The 16,696-nt window shown below is 28.1% G+C and overlaps 1 protein-coding gene across 2 annotated transcripts in view; it reads left to right on the top strand.

Annotated features, from left to right (window-relative positions):
* LOC122518047 overlaps positions 1-16,696 on the top strand; it is a 151,283-nt gene that overhangs the window by 127,605 nt on the left and 6,982 nt on the right. For both annotated transcript variants that reach the window (XM_043636717.1, XM_043636725.1), the window contains exons 4-5: positions 11,102-11,224; positions 13,765-13,953. In XM_043636717.1, coding sequence (XP_043492652.1) covers positions 11,102-11,224; positions 13,765-13,953 — 312 coding nt within the window. The remainder of the gene's footprint in view (positions 1-11,101; positions 11,225-13,764; positions 13,954-16,696) is intronic.

Below are 16,696 nucleotides of genomic sequence, written 5' to 3'. Positions count from 1 at the left end.
AAGTGATATCTATTATATTAAGTTCATTTATCACATCGAGTAGATTTATTTTTGTAAATCTTTTTCAATCATTTTTTATTGGTATAGTGAACGATAGAACAGATAAAAAATCTTTAAAGTTGTAGTATATTTATGAAATATTTTAATTTTCTTTTTTTTTTATTTTCTATTTTATTCGACTGGTTTTAAATTATGTTACAAATATCTTTGATCGTCTTCGAGTCGAATTTGTTTTGTTTTTCGCAAATTATTCTATTTTTTTCTTTTGGTTTCTATTTTTATCCTTTCTCTTTCTCCTTTTTTGTTGAAAAAGAGAAATAGAGAAATAGAGAGAGAGAGAGAGAGAGAGAGAGAGAGAGAGAGAGAGAAGGAGAGAGGAATATGATTTTAGAACGTAGCACATTTCTAAATAATTTTATTTCATTTTACTGACAAAAATAATATTCAAAAATTACATTAACAACTGTTGAATTTGGTTTCTAAATAATCGTATTATATTTTACTGACAAAAATAACATTAGAAAATTACATTTAACAACAACAGGTGAATGAATTTTCTTTCCGAAAATCATTTTTATATTTCTTATTATTTTTTTTCTTTTTTCTCTTTTTTTGAGAAAGATAGAAATAAGATTTTAAAACAGACCATATTTCTAAATAATCGTATTTTATTTTACCGACCAAAAACATAATATCATTATTCGTATGTTTGAGTCAGTTACTTTTTTGTAAAAATTTTTGGTTCGTTTATTAAAGTGAAATAACAATTAAGGATTACGTGAAAGAGAGAGATAGATAGATAGATAAATGGATTGATAGAGTAAGATAGATAAGTAACAGTAGTATATAGGAAAAAGAAGGAACGAGATGGCGATCGAATCGATAGGAACAGTCCGACATGCTTGATCCTGAAGAGCGATTTCAAGGATTCCAAAGGGATATCCTTAGAGTATAGGATACCTTAGCTTGACTTAATTGACTCCGCCCCGTTAGGGATTATCCTTCGGGTTTCGGTTTGCAGCTCCTAATCCTGACATTAAAGTCAATCCTCTTCTCGTAATTCCTGCTACCAACGAACCACCATAATAAAACGTTCTTCCTTAAAATTGACTCCATTTTGACCTTTTCTACTCGATATAGGCGGGAGGGGGGGTGAGGAGTGGATGGGGAGAGGATGGTCGTTATCCGTGCAACCATTTGAACGAAATTTTTGAATTTCTTCGTATATTTTTATTTTTCATTTCATTTTATTTGACTAGAGTCAATTATATTTTATTCGAATATTTATCCTAATTATTTTTCATATCCTATCTCGTATCGGTATCATTTATTTATCAATGAAATTTGCTTTCAATAAAATCCGCCCCCCTCCCTTTTTTCCTTTTCAAATCCTCTTTCACGGAATATTAAATTATAATATTAAATGTAATTACATTTTTATATGTTCTCATATATTGTCATTCATATATTTAATTTATTATTTAATATATTATTCTTTTACAGTATATGGAATAAATTATTTGGATTTAATGTTTCGTTATTGTCACAAAAGAATCGACTTAACGATATTCTCCAAATATGAATTTTATCCCCTCTTTCGTTTTGGTTATTTCCTATTTTATTCGAATTTTATCGAACATATGTCAAAAACATGCAATTGATATTCATTTTTATCAAAAAGAAATTTTATATCGAATCTACTTAGGCAATAAATAAAACGTTCTATTAAATTTTTCTTTATAATTATTAATACAAAATATTTTATTTATCATTATATTATATAAATAAAATATATTATGAAATTTTCAGAGAATATACATCAAATCATGTACAATCCGAAAATACAAAAAAGAACAAATCAATTTTTTGGAAATTTCTAACTAGGTATAACTCCTTAACTCAATTTCATCTTTTTTATATCTTTTGTCATTGTATATTTTCATTGAAGCGAGATATTCATCAGAAGATCGTTCCTTGAATGATGGTGAATTAGGGTGAAATGGAAATGGGTTGAAGTGGTGGGGAATAATTTCTATATGAATGTCTCTCTCACACATACACACACACACACACATATATATACACATTCCCATGCACGTAAATTCTCTCTCTCTCTCTCTCTTTCTCTTAAGGCATTCAGATTTCACCCTTCATACAACAAGATCTTCTATCCTTGTTTCTATTTTCATATCTATCATACCTATCTCTATCTCTCTTTTAAGTTTCCGTACTATTCCCTGAACATGCTATAGAATATCTTGGTATAATCAAATAATGTGTTTATGCATTTATACGATGCCTCACTTCGTAATATAAACTATCATGGGTTACGTGTTACATCTAACGAAAATTGCTTCTTCAAAGTTTGTCATATTATTTCGCAATTGCATATAATTACACCTCCACTCGTTGTTACACAGTTTGACTAATTAAAATTGTTATTGTTATTACGTTCTTCGTCTAACGATTAATATTATTAGCTTTGAAATCAATTTTCTATCACGTTCACGTTGATTTTATTCCCTCGTATCTTGATTTTTTTCTTTTTTTTCTTTTTATTATTATTATTATTATTATAATATTACATAATTAATCAGTATTATCGATTATTATTCAAAAAAATCATTTTCCTTTTACCGTTTATTTTTCATTTTTATTCTTCCCATCTCGATATTATCTTTTCTTTTCTTTTTCGTTTTTTTTTTATTTCGATAATCAACGATTTGTGATGATTTTTTTTCTCTTACGATAATATTCTTACGTAATATCGTATTTTCAAGATCCCATATAATTTAATTCGAGATAGAAGCTCGTGACTTTTTTTTTTAACATGTACATTTTTTCTAATTTTTTTTTTTTTACTTTTTCTTTTCGTAGGAACTACCATAGAAAGGTAAAACTGTAATTAGGTCGATCGATCGACGAACATGATTTTACTACGATGTAATAATAATAATAATAATAAAAAGCACTGGCTGCGAGGTTTTTCCTTTTTCTTTTCTGTAATATTTTCTTTCTTCTTTTTTTTTTTTATCTAATCGTTCACCATACTTTTTGAAATCTCAATAGAGGAAAAAGAAAAGTGGTATTGCGGTTTTAATCTAATTTTTTTTTTTATTTCCCAATTCGGTTTTTTGTTTTCCCAGGGATTTCCTAGGGAGAAACGAGTAAAATGTAAATTTTTTTTTTTATCTTTTCGTGTATATCTTTTATCTCGTTTGGTACTTTGTCTTCTCTCTTTCTCTCTCTCTCTCTCTCTGTCTCTCTCTCTCTCAGTGGTCAGGCAATTTAATTTGTAATAAAAATAAAGATAGGTAGAAGGGTATTAATAAAAATAAAATGATAAAAAATATTGCTCTTACACATATGTATATATACACACACACACACACATACGTACTTATATACATACTTAGCGTGCCGTCGAATTCGATCTAGTGATAAAGAAAAGTTCTTAGAATGAGGAACAAAAAAAAAGAAGAAGAAGAAGAAGAAGAAAAGAAAAGAAAAAAAAAGTAAAAGGGGGTGGTGGAAGCTTTTCGAAGTGACGAACACGAAGGGTGTGCATACATCATTGCTGAAATTTCCTTCCGTTCTTTGCTGACACTTTTACGAGAGCCCTTTTTTACCTTTAGTGACTTTTAAAAATGAAAAGTAAAAGAATTAAATTTCAAATTAGAATAAGAGGTCGCGAGATATAGCAATTGTCAAAAGATATATTTGGTTTCTTTATTTTTTTTCTTTTCTTTTTTTTAATTAATAATTACTATTAATACTATTAATTAATAATTACTAATTTATTAATAATTAATAATAATTATTTAATTAACAATAATTACGACGAATTATTGTCGTAGATATATTATCGTTGACAAAATAATTACGAATGAAACGATGAAACGAATAATAAATGATTCTTTTTTTTTTTTTAACGACGGTGGTTATAACATACGTAGAAAATTTGTAATATTAATATCAAAGTTTGAATAAATAAAGAAAAGTACATATAACAGTTGGGATATATATATGTATATTTGTATTAACGTAATTTAACGGGATATTTTTTAATTTGTTGAAATAAATGAAATAAAATAATCAAATGAATAATCTCTTTATTACGATAATTATTATATTCGTACGAATTTTATATAATTATTATCAAAAAATATTTTATATAATTATTATCAAAAAGTTAGAATGAACGGAACAATAAATGAATATACTAATTGTAAAAAAATATTTTTATTATAATTAATAATAATAATAATCATTTTTTTTAGATAGAAATTATTTAAAAGACATATTATTATTAATGATTTACTTTTATTAATATATTTTCTCGCATTATAAATCTTAGAAATGATTATTGACGAAATATTATGAATGAAATAGAAGTTGAAATGAATCTTTCATCGTTCTCTTTAAGATAGTTCTATTCATAGTTTCTATTCATAGTAAATTCTTCTAGTTATTATCACATTGTTGTATATCGTTTCATCGACGTATTATTAACCTAAACGTCGACGCAACTCTTACGAAGTTTCCTTCAAGTAAACTCGAGACACACACACACACACACACACATATATGCTAACTTCTCTACACGCGAATCAACGATCAACTTTGTCGACAGATTATATTTGAGTTTAGAATAAAAGTCAGAATTTAGGTCATAATAGCGCGAAAAGAAGAAGAAGAAAAAGAAGATAAAGCTTTTTCGAATATATGTATGTATGTATGTGTGCTTTCAAGTTGAATCGATTCGTTGAAAATTCATCTTTCATCTTTTATTCTTTGAACACATACACACACACACACACACACATAAATAAAAAAGAAAAATGTATGACCTATAGCATCACTATATGACTATACACACCTATAAATTCTGAGTTATTTATCATCGATGTAAATTTTATTCTAATATACAAAAAATGTATAAATTTCACGTCGAATCTAAGCACGGTTCTTTGGTTTTCTTTTTTTTTTATATATATGAGCCGTTTATTTTGAAAGTGGCCTAACTCCACTTTTCATTTTTTTCCGGTTACCCACGGTAACATGTACAGCTTCAAATTATCTATCAATAAAGCATTTAAGATTTTTTATATTCCGAGTAAATACGGTAATTCTGGACACAAAAGTTTTCAGAGTTAGTTGAATCACTGAACCGTTTATTTTGAAAGTGGCCTAACTCCATTAGGAGTAGAGATTTTGGTGTGGTAGAAATGGCATTAAAAAAAAATAATTTACTGTTTGTCCCCCGAGAGTATTACAATATTATCAAAAAGTGTCGGAAAGGTAATAACTTTATTGTACATGAAATAAGACAAGAAGATTTTGTATCAACAAAATTATTAGAAGACGCAATTTTTAAAAGGGTCAAGAATTCTAACGGAGAACCAATAAACTGGTTAAAAATATGTTGGATGCGTTTTGTCAAAAATGAATAAGATTTTCTATAAGACATCAATGAATGAGAACGAAAATTTGAAAGTCCTGAATTTAATACCACATCGGGGTAGACCAAGAAAGTTCGAAAATATTGTATTGACACCACTGTATAAAAATATAAGACAAATTACAACCACAAAATTCAAGGACATAATTGACTTATTACGATATATACCACCGGAACATCATGATTTCTTTAAATCCCTTTCACATACACAAAATGTAGATGAGTAGAAAATTGTTTTGTAATTTATTTTTGCAAAAAATATTTTGAATCGCATAATTTATGTTTTTAAAGTGTTATAAAGATATGTAACATAAAATAAGTATTGTTTTTTCGCAATTTGAAGCATCTTAAATTATGTTGAATGGACTTCGGTTCCTTCAAATTTTATAACGAATCTGGTTGTTAATTTTGAAAGTGGCCTAACTCCATTTTTGGTAAGAAAATGCATATTATTCACTTAATAATTGCCATTATTTTAATAGGAACTGTAAATTGAACACCTTTAGATACACTTAAGCAACATAACTCATTGTTATTCTTTACGTATATTTTTAATTGCATTGAAACGCAAACCTTTAAATATCTCAATTTAAGGTTATATGGAGTTAGGCCACTTTCAAAATAAACGGCTCATATATATATATATAGATAATACTTATGAAATCTTATACACTATCAATCAAAAAAGTATTGAAATTCTACGTATACATATTTCGAGAAATGGGATATTTGTAAGAGTGAGAGAGAGAGAGAAAATAATTAATGCGTTTGTAGTAACAAGAATAGTTTGATTCGTCAAAAAAGAAATAAAAAAAAATTACGTAAATTATTAATTGAAATAATATATTTTCACGTATAAATTCACGAGTTAAATTTGATTTGTTATTTATCATAAATTGCTAACAATAAGAACTTTGAAAAAATAAAAATAAAGAATAAAATACTTAATACGGATAAAAATTGTAAATTAGAAAGAGAAAAAAGAAAAAACATAGAAGTATGTTTTGTTTATATAATAGAGCCTATGATTAACAATACGTATCATTTGCTACGTGTCCTTGGTGTATCCGTGTACGTGTGTATACTTTTACGAAGTATTATGTTTGCCGATAAGGACACGAGATGTTACGAGACGATCAGTTCTGTTTCATTCGTCGTGTTATAAACATCAAGTGTTTAAACGTATTTTCTTCGAGTTAACAACATTTGGAATTTAATGTAAGTTGTACGAAATTAATTGATTACTACATATATATATTATTTATTTTAATTAACGTCATTTATATTCATAAGTATATGAAAAGTATACACAAGTGTCATTAATGTTTTAAAAAAAGGCTGGTAAATGTTTGTTTAAAAAGTTTTTCGATTTGTTAAATAAATTTATCGGTATATACGATTTTTGATTGGTAATGTGTATGTGTGTGTGTATGTGTAGATGTACACGTTAGTATATGTAGATAAATATTACTTCGAATGTGCGTTTTAAATGCGAACGAATCGATGAGACAGGATTATTCTGTGAACGAGCTATTAATTAATGAAATTAGCCGATGCTTCAGTGGTCGTCATGCAGTTTGATTATTCGACGAATTCGCTTCTGTTTTCTCTCTCTCTCTCTTTCTACGTTAACGATAAGTTCAAATCTCATATATATATATATATATATATATATATATATATGCACACATATATACCTATATATAAATAATAATAGTAGTATTGGAATACGATCAAGTGGATCATTATTTGAGTTTGAATAATATTCCATGTTGTTATTTACCTACAACAGTCATATGACATTGTTCATTTCTTCCTTATTATATATGAAACTTCTCGTTGTTAGTTTATTAATTAATTAAATTATATTATTGAACGAGTTAATAATTGATCATCTGTCTGTCGTATATTTTGCTTTTTCTCTTCTTTTTTATTTTTTACAAAATTGTCGTGGTTCAAATAACTGCTCGTGTCTGTTTAAAATATTACAATGTTTTTTTTTTATAATTAATTAAACAAAATATTATTCTTCGAAATTACGATCAGATTAAATCATCGATTTAATTATCAAACAAATTCAAAAATTCTATTTGTCGAACGTGAAATGATTTATAAAAATATGTGATTGTTGAATTGTTCTTGAAGATGTTTCTTAAATTAATGAAAAACATTTTAAAACTAATATCGTGCTTGATGAATTTGGTGTGATTAAAATTTCGATGAAAAATAAAGAAAGGAGAAAAATTGAAAAAATTATATTTAAAAAAAAAAAAAAAGAAAAAAGACGGATGATTTAGAAGATGACTTAGGCGAGCGTCGTCCGGTGAATAATTTCGTCGAGATTTTTACCCGAGGTTCTTGAAATATATTATATAGTAGAAGATTTTCTACTTCCTTTCCTTTTTTTTTCTCTTTTTTTTTCTTTTCATTTTTTTTATTCATTTTTCTTCAAATTCTTTTCTTTCTTTCAAAGAGATTTTTTTCCAACACGCATTCGCTGTACGATTTATCGGATATCCGATATCACCGACCGTGATAACGAGTAAGCTTAATGAGCACATTTAAAGGCACCGACTTCCCGTGCATTTCACTGACAAAAAGGGATGCGTTATTAAAAAGGGCAGATCCCAGGGATTAAGACGGATGTGAGGAGGAAACTTTTTGATAAGGATCGTTTTCAATAGAAGATCGACAAAGAAAGAATGAAAAGATTAAAGACACGGGACTTATTATAATCGAAAAATATGTGTGTGTGTGTGTATTTTTACATATATATATTTTATTACATAAAAACACACATCGTCATAAGTGATTCGGTACTTTTATACAAGGATTAATCCTAATCGGTTATCAGCTCTTTTTTACGCGATTTTCATTTATGTTGTAACTGATTTCGGCAAAATATGCACACAAATTTTCAGTATTGTAAGAATAAAATTATCGTTAGAAATTATTTACTTTTTCGAAGAAGAATTACAAATATATATATATATATATATGAGATTATTAATTATTTAATTAACAATTATTTATTAAGGAAGCGAGTTTCGATTTACGACCGATAAAGGCTAAAAACCTGCACGAATTGGTACATTATAAAATATGTAATTGTACTTAATCATAAAATCAAAGTTGATTCATCGTGTTTTACCTTTACATGTCCGCCTACTAAACAAACTAATAATATTTGAATAATAATATCAAATAATATGTTTCCTTTAAACCATTCAACTTTATTCTAACAAAAACATTTTTGTCCACCATCGATAGTTTCGAAGATATATTTAAGTGGATTTATTTAAATGGGACACCCTGTATATGTATACGTCTCGTTATATGTGACAAAATTACGAGAGTATACACGTCCGTAATTTTTCTTTTTTTCCTTTTCCTTTCCTTTTCTTTTCTTTCTTTTTTTTCTTTTTTTTTCATCCTGATTACGTATATCTACCTAGATGCAGTCACAGTATCCCATCTCTTTCTCTCTCTCTTTTACTCATTTTTGTAGTTTTTCTTTCTTTCTTTTCTTTTTAACTCTTTCCCCATCTCTACCAGATTTCCATATATTCTAAAAGCTGCTGCACACACGACGTTAATGAAAAAAAAAAAAAAGAAAAGAAAAATAAAGGTAAAAACAAAAAAAAAAAAAAAGAAAAATAGAAGAATGAAAAACATAGGAAGCGTACAATGAAGGAGAAACGACGTTATAATATTATACTAGAAGCCGCCCCCACGTATCCGATAAGATTTTCACTATAAAGTTATTTACCAGTTATTTAAACTTCGGCTTAACTTTTTCATCAACCGTTCTTTTTTTCTTCTTCTTCTTTTTTCATTTTATGGTTTTTTTTCTTATTTTTCTCTCTTACCTCTCCTTTGTTATTCCCCCCCCTTTCTCTTCTCTCTTCCTTTATCTTTCTTTATTTTTCCTGATTAAACTTTTTCACGTTTCTTTTTCATTTTGGCTTCATTTTTTGAAACAGTGTATATATTCTTTATTTTTCTGATATATTTTCATAATAAAATACATTTCACGTATCATTAAATTTAATCGTATATGTGTTGTATGCGCGTATATATGGGTGTAAAATTTATTGGAAATATAAACGACTCTTACCAAAGGATGAAAACGAGAGACGATGATAATATTATCAACAATTTCGAGATTAAATAATAATAATTAAGAGAACATTTTGGGGGGGGGAGGAATTTAAATCCGATGCTTTGGAATCATGCACTAAACTCCCCATTCATTTTAATTTAACCAATCTATCGATATCAGATCCGATTATTATTTCTCTCCATTAATTTTATTTAATACTATTATATTATCCGAGAGAGATATAATGTTAATTGAGAATTGAAAAAAAAAGAGGAAGAAAAAAAACTAAGTAACATAAGACGCAGGTAGCAAAAAAGTGAGAGAGAGAGAGAGAGAGAGAGGGGGAGAATAAAAGGAAGATGACAAATAAAAAAAGAAAAGAATAAAAAGTCGAAGAAAGTGGAAGAAAGATTTCGAAAGAGATGAAAAAAATCGAAGCTTCGATAAAAGAGATAAAAAGATGGTTCGGTGGTGGGGGTAAGCAATAAGCTTCTTGACAGATAATACTAAGAAGGGGGGGAAAGGGTGGAGATAAAAGAAGTGGTAGGCATGAATCGTGCTTGTAAAGTTGAAAAGTTATCCCCCTCCCCCTTTCTTTCTTTCTCTCTCTCTCTCTTTCTCATTTTGTTTTATTTTTCTTCTTTTCGAAGGGTATTGACATTTTTAATAAATTATCGAGAAAAGTTAAGAATATAAAAAGGATCATGAAATTAAAGAGACAAGTTTAAGATAATAGTGTCGTTAATAAATAATAATAAGAAGATAGAGAGAGAGAGAGAGAGAGAGAGAGAGGGAAGCAAATTATTATTTATTAAATAATATTTAACAATAAAAGAATATAGTTACACAACGATTGTTGTAATGTCATTTGTTATTTTTATATATAATATAGAAATATATTTATTAAATTATCTTTTTTGAAAATATTATTACAATATTATTTATATATCGAAATTATTTTCTTATTAATTATTTTAATAAAAAAATATATATATTCTCAAATGAAATTCTTTACACAAATGTTGTTGTATTACGAATTAATATTTTCTTAAGTAGATATATATTTTTGTCATTTATGAACGTGATCTTTCCGAAAAAAAAAAAAAAGAAAAATAAAAAGGCTAATATAAATATTACTTACCTTATCGTTCGATCCATTTAAATTATCTCTCTATATATCTAATCGAAAATCAGTTTTATAGAAAACTTTAATCCAAAAGTACAGTGTGCACGTTTTCAAACTAGCCTATCATTCAAGCTTCGACGCCTGACGGAGGGTCCTCGAGTCGAGGGGTTGTGCGACCCCTCAATGAGGGTAGCAACTACTACCCTACCTGTCGACAAACCGTGATATTTTCTTCTTTTTTTTTTTTACTCCACCTCACACCACTTCCTCATTACTTCTCTCTCTCTCTCTCTCTCTCTCTTTGTCTCTGTCACTCACTCACTCAATCATTCCTTAAAACGAGGAAAGATACAAACAAAAATTGAATAAAAATTTGGATGAAAAATATTCTGTGCATTGTTTTTTTTTACAGAACACACCTGCAAGGATTTTCGTTGTACTCAAAACGAATTTTGCATAGAAACGGATCTACTTTGCGACGGTGTCAATCATTGTGGCGATGGTTCCGATGAAGCAACCTCCACTCTCTGTGCCAGTAAGTTTGTTAAATAATTTTTTTCTTTTCTTTTTATTTTTTTTTTTTTTTTGGAATTAATATATGCTATCATTTAATTAATCTCATTTATTCGAGTATCCTGCAACCGTATGGGGATATTTGATTTTATTTAATTTAATTCATTGTAACATCTCTATATTGTAGAAATTTATGTTGTACGTTGCATGTTACACCCACACGTGTATATGCGTGCGTGCGTGCGTGTGTGTGCATATATATGTAATATGTTAACATTTAATTTAATTACAAATTCATAATAAACTTTGTTACAAATTTCTACATTCTATGTTTGACATCTCTTTAAAACAATTGTTTGTTATTTCATATATATATAATAATTTGTATATTTTTCATAATTCAATTTACATAAGTAAAATATTATATAATACATTATTTTTTTCTAACATATTATTAAACGTTCTAACATTAGTCATTGTAATATCATTCTTCCAACTTTAAGACAACACGAATAAAATTAAAAAAAAAAAAAATCATTTATAAAAAGATCTACACGAAACGTCGGAGAGAAGATGCTATTCTGTTATTTTTAACGAACAGATTTTTTGTATTTTACTTAAAAGTAGAAAAATGAAAAAGAAAGAGAGAAGAGATTTACGAATTTCATTCGTAAATTTTTTTTTATATATTCTGTGTATTTATTATTTATTATTTTTTATCCTTCATTTCCCTTTCTCTCTCTCTCTCTCTTTCTCTCTCTCTCTCAGTCTCTCACTTACTTTCTTTTTTGTTCTTCTTTCCTCTTCTATTTTTCTACCTCTGTTTACACTTTTTTCCTATCGACCAGATTCGAAACATGTTTACGTCATAAAACATTAAAGTTACCTTAACGCATATACAAGGGAAAAAGCTTCGGTATCATTCGTGTTCCGTAATCGTTACAAAATGTAATACCACGAAGTGAGTTCGTGTCACAGTACTCAGTTGTACCTTCTCGTCTAGGTTATATCATCGATCTTTCTTCGTATAACGAAACTAACCTGCGTGTTTATAGTTTCCCGGGGAGAAAAGAAACTATATCCTATTATCGACCAACGGAATACAATATACTTGTTCCCCAACATTTTCATTCATTCTCTTTTACTAACTAAATCTATGTGTTACATTATACTACTATGCATTTAATAAATACACATTTCTATTACGTATTACGTCAAATTTATTCAAATCATATTTATATAATAATATTTGTAATTATTTGAATTATTGGCAAAATTTAATTATTTTGATTTCTTTTTCAACTAAATTTTTTTAAAGCAGATTTTTATTCATATAATAATAATATTCGAAATTTTATATATATATATATATATATATATTATATTATATTTTTAGGGACAAAAAAATATTACAGTTCGATAAATGTATTTTTTTTTTTTTTCATTAATTTTTAATAACACATTAAATTATAATTTTATACAAGATTACTTTTATACAAGTTGCGTGTGATTTATAAAATAAATAGGATGTGTATTTTCTCCTTTGTAATTACTTTTTTATTTCGTAACAGTTGTTTGTTAAAAACACGTGTAAACGCATTAGATAGATTCGGTTCAAGTCAATTTCCCGTATTGCGGTTAAATTCTCGTAGGAAAATTTAATCGTTTATCTCGGTGCATTAGCGTCAAGCAAAGAGCCCGTTGCTTGGAACGATCGGAAAAATTACATTTTTTCCCTTTTATACGAAGGAGATATTCACCTTCCATTTACGTTGGCTCGTATTCCAGTTCGTACTACATGCCCAGGAAAATGAGATTACTACGAAAATCTCTCGTCGTTTCGTGTAACGATCGATAAAACTCATTAGATTCGTATGTATGCGTGTGCAAGAATTGGATTTCAATCGTGGAAATCTGATCGAAAACCAACCGAACGAGAACGTACAAACGTACGAACGTACGAACGAACATATGTTGTTCTCTTGTAACCTCCGACGAAGTGTCGGAAAATACATGGGGTTACACAAATATAAAATACAAATTTTCCAATACGAAATACCATTGTTTTGTAACTAAGAAAAATTGCTAGTCAAATTTATTTAAAAAGGGAAAACAAATATATTCTTCCATTCGATGTTTGATTGATTTCGTTTCATTTCATTTTATTTCATTTCATTTCAAATTTCATTTTCCAATACGATAAAAACGTACGCACGTACACATACGCTATATATTTTTTTTTTTTTTTTTTACTAAGCTTTGCATGTAGAAAAGTTTTCATTAATATAATATATATATTTATTAATTTATAATAATATTAATTTTAATTTATTATATATATTAATTATATATTATAATTAATTATATTAATATTATATATTAATTTAATTTATAATTTATAATTATATTAATTTATATATAATATATTTATTATATTTATTAATTAAAAACTTTATATTCCTCGACAAAATTCGATAAATTCGATTGATCGACACATTTTTCTATATAATATCATTGTTAATGAATAGTTATTATTAAAAAAAAATGAATTGTTTGTTTCAGATTCCGAGGCATCGACGATCCTGGGCATGCAAACGACCTGGTTCGCAGCTGCCTTCGTTTTCTTGCTCCTGTCTATGACTGGTCTGATTACAGCAGCAGTTTTCTGCTTTTGTAGACAACGAGCCTCGACCCCGAGGCACCCCCATAACGCGCACAATGCTCAGACTCACCCCCCTGTCAGCTTCCCATGTAAGTCACGAAAATTCACCCTCCGTTTTACCCGAACGCGCCGCTCGATCAATGTTTTCGATGTCGTCATTATTGTTGCGAGTTGTTCTACTCGTCGTCATTCTCATTGTCTGGTGTTATATAATTTTTTTTTTTATTCTTTTTCGTTTCCTCCTTTCACTTATCGAGAATAAATGTACACCTTTTAACGTATATTACATTTTTATCACAAAATTTCAAATAAATGTAATAATTAATAATTTGACAGGTAACATGTGTATATATTTGATAATATACACAAAATATTTCTAGTAAATTAAAATCATTAACTTTAACGCAAACCATTTAGAGACAAATATCTATCTATGTGTGTGTGTGTATATTTATGCTCGTAGTTATTATTTTGCTTGTTAAACGCATCAAAAATATTAGATAATTTAAAAAGGATCTTTTTTGTTTTTTTTTATTTATTTTTGTACGCGCGTACAAATCTTTACGAACGGATTTAAATGAGAAAATCATAATAATTATTATTATTATGATTATTATTATGATTGAATGTACGTATTAAAAATATTTACGTACACGTATCGTATGATATTTGTTTGCCTTGCGGATTACACAATAGGGTTTGATACAAATTTCCATTATATTGTACAAATGAATTATATTTTTCCAATAATTATAACATAAAAGCTGCTTTCCCGTGTTTCGTTTCGTTTTGTACGTTTCCTTTTGTAAAGATTTATACGCAATATTGTTTTTCCACGAGGAAAAATATCACCACCACCCACTATTACCACCACCTCACTTCGAAAGAGAAAAGAGGATTGTGGGTCGGGGAAGGAGAGGACGAGGGTCGAGCCAATGATCAAAGGACGCACTATCGCGATCACCAAACCCGTATAGCTCGAACCTTTGCATGTGTGTGTGTGTGTGTGTGTGTGTGTGTGTGTTTCCAGCTTAAAAATCAAATATTTATTCGTTTTGCATATACCAAGGATAATCATTGTAAAATTTGCCAGTTTACAAATCCAAGATTCTTTTGACTTTTCATCAATATCATTTTTATATAATATTAGGAGATCCACCTGACAATTCTTTTAATGAACAATTATTTTTTAATATTAATTAATAAATAAATGAATGTGTGAACAAACGAACGAACGAACGAATTAATAGACATAAAAATATTCGTTCGTTAATATTTCCATATTTAATTTCGAATCATTTGCTTGATAAATCATAATAATAATTCTTCTGGCGTATATACACATATATACATATATATATATGTGTGTTTGTGTGTATTTAATAAAAAATTCTAGAATAGAATTTAATTAGAATTAATTAAGAAAAAAAAAAGTTTAGTCATTCGTGTTAAGTCAGCAAAGTTTACGGAGGTTTAATGCGAGAGAATTTCAAATTTCTATTCGACGTTCATCTACCTAAGATAAAGAGAGAGGATGGTTGTAGAGGAGTAAAGAGAGAGAGGATGGAAGATATAGAGGTGGGGTAGGGGGGGGGTTTTGAGAAAGTTGCTGTGTCGTAATACTCCGATTTAATGGAGCGAAGTAGACTTGATAACGGGTAGGACGTTGCAAGATTTATTCGAGTTTCGCGTCTACGACGAGTGTAAACTTGAGAAGAGAAGTCCCCCCTCTGTCCCCCTCGGAATTTATCAAATTGTTGATCTCCCTTCTTTATACGCAAACGTATAGTGGAATAAAAAACAAATAACGAGCGGAGAGGGAAAGTAAACAAAATCGAAAAGAATGAAAATTAAAAAAACAAAATTAAAATAAATATATAAAAGAAAGTAAGAAAGAAGATGAGAATAAGAAAGAGAGAGTGCGAAAAAGTGTGTGTCTGTGTGTGTGTGTGTGTAAAAAAAAATAAGAAAAGTTAAGAGAGAAAGTAAGAAGTAATATAGGAGAGAGTGAAAAACTGAGAGAATGAGAGAGTACGAGAATACGAGAAAGAGAATTAGAGAGAGAATAAATGACAGAGAATTAGAGAGAGAGAGAAAGAGATTAAATGAGTGAATGAATGAGAGAATACAAAATAGTAAGAGAGTATATGTTTATATGAGAAAGACAGAAAGAGAGAGAGAGAGAGAGAGAGAGAGAGAGAGAGAAATAGAAAATGCTTGAATTATTCGTAGGACGGAAATTAAGGCCTTAGGGCGCTGTCTTTTAATCTACACGAAACGTTCCCTTCGGCATTCGAGGCGGGTTGCTTCGGTCACGTCGTACGTCTTTCTTTTACCAACTTCTTCTACCCCTCTTCTACTCCTTCTCCTTCTCCTTCTCCTTCTACACACCCCTCCCTCTCTTCTTCGTCCTTCTTTTTCTCCTTCTTCGTCCCTTTTAGTTTTTCCTCCTATTATCGTTCTTTTTCTATTTCTATGTATATATATATAATATATTTATAAAAATATATATATTTAATAAATATATATATTTTTCGTAATATTATTTTTCTAGATTTTATTTATAAAAGAAAAAAAATCATATATGCGAGAGTTATATAATTTATTATAATTAATATGATTTAAAATGATTAATATGATTAATAATTAATATAATTTAATATATATATATAATAATGAATATATATAGAATCATATATAAATATAATAGTATATATATATATATATTTATTTTCATATTACCACCCACCGTTATCATGGTAAAACAAATTTTGTATTTTTCTATTTTGACTTGTTTTTTTTTTTTTTAGTGTCCTTTTAGTATTAGATTCA

This window comes from Polistes fuscatus, unplaced genomic scaffold (assembly GCF_010416935.1).
Source record: "Polistes fuscatus isolate 324 unplaced genomic scaffold, CU_Pfus_HIC Scaffold1, whole genome shotgun sequence".
Classification (NCBI taxonomy): Eukaryota; Metazoa; Arthropoda; class Insecta; order Hymenoptera; family Vespidae; genus Polistes; species Polistes fuscatus.
This window is presented reverse-complemented; position numbering and strand designations above follow the sequence as displayed.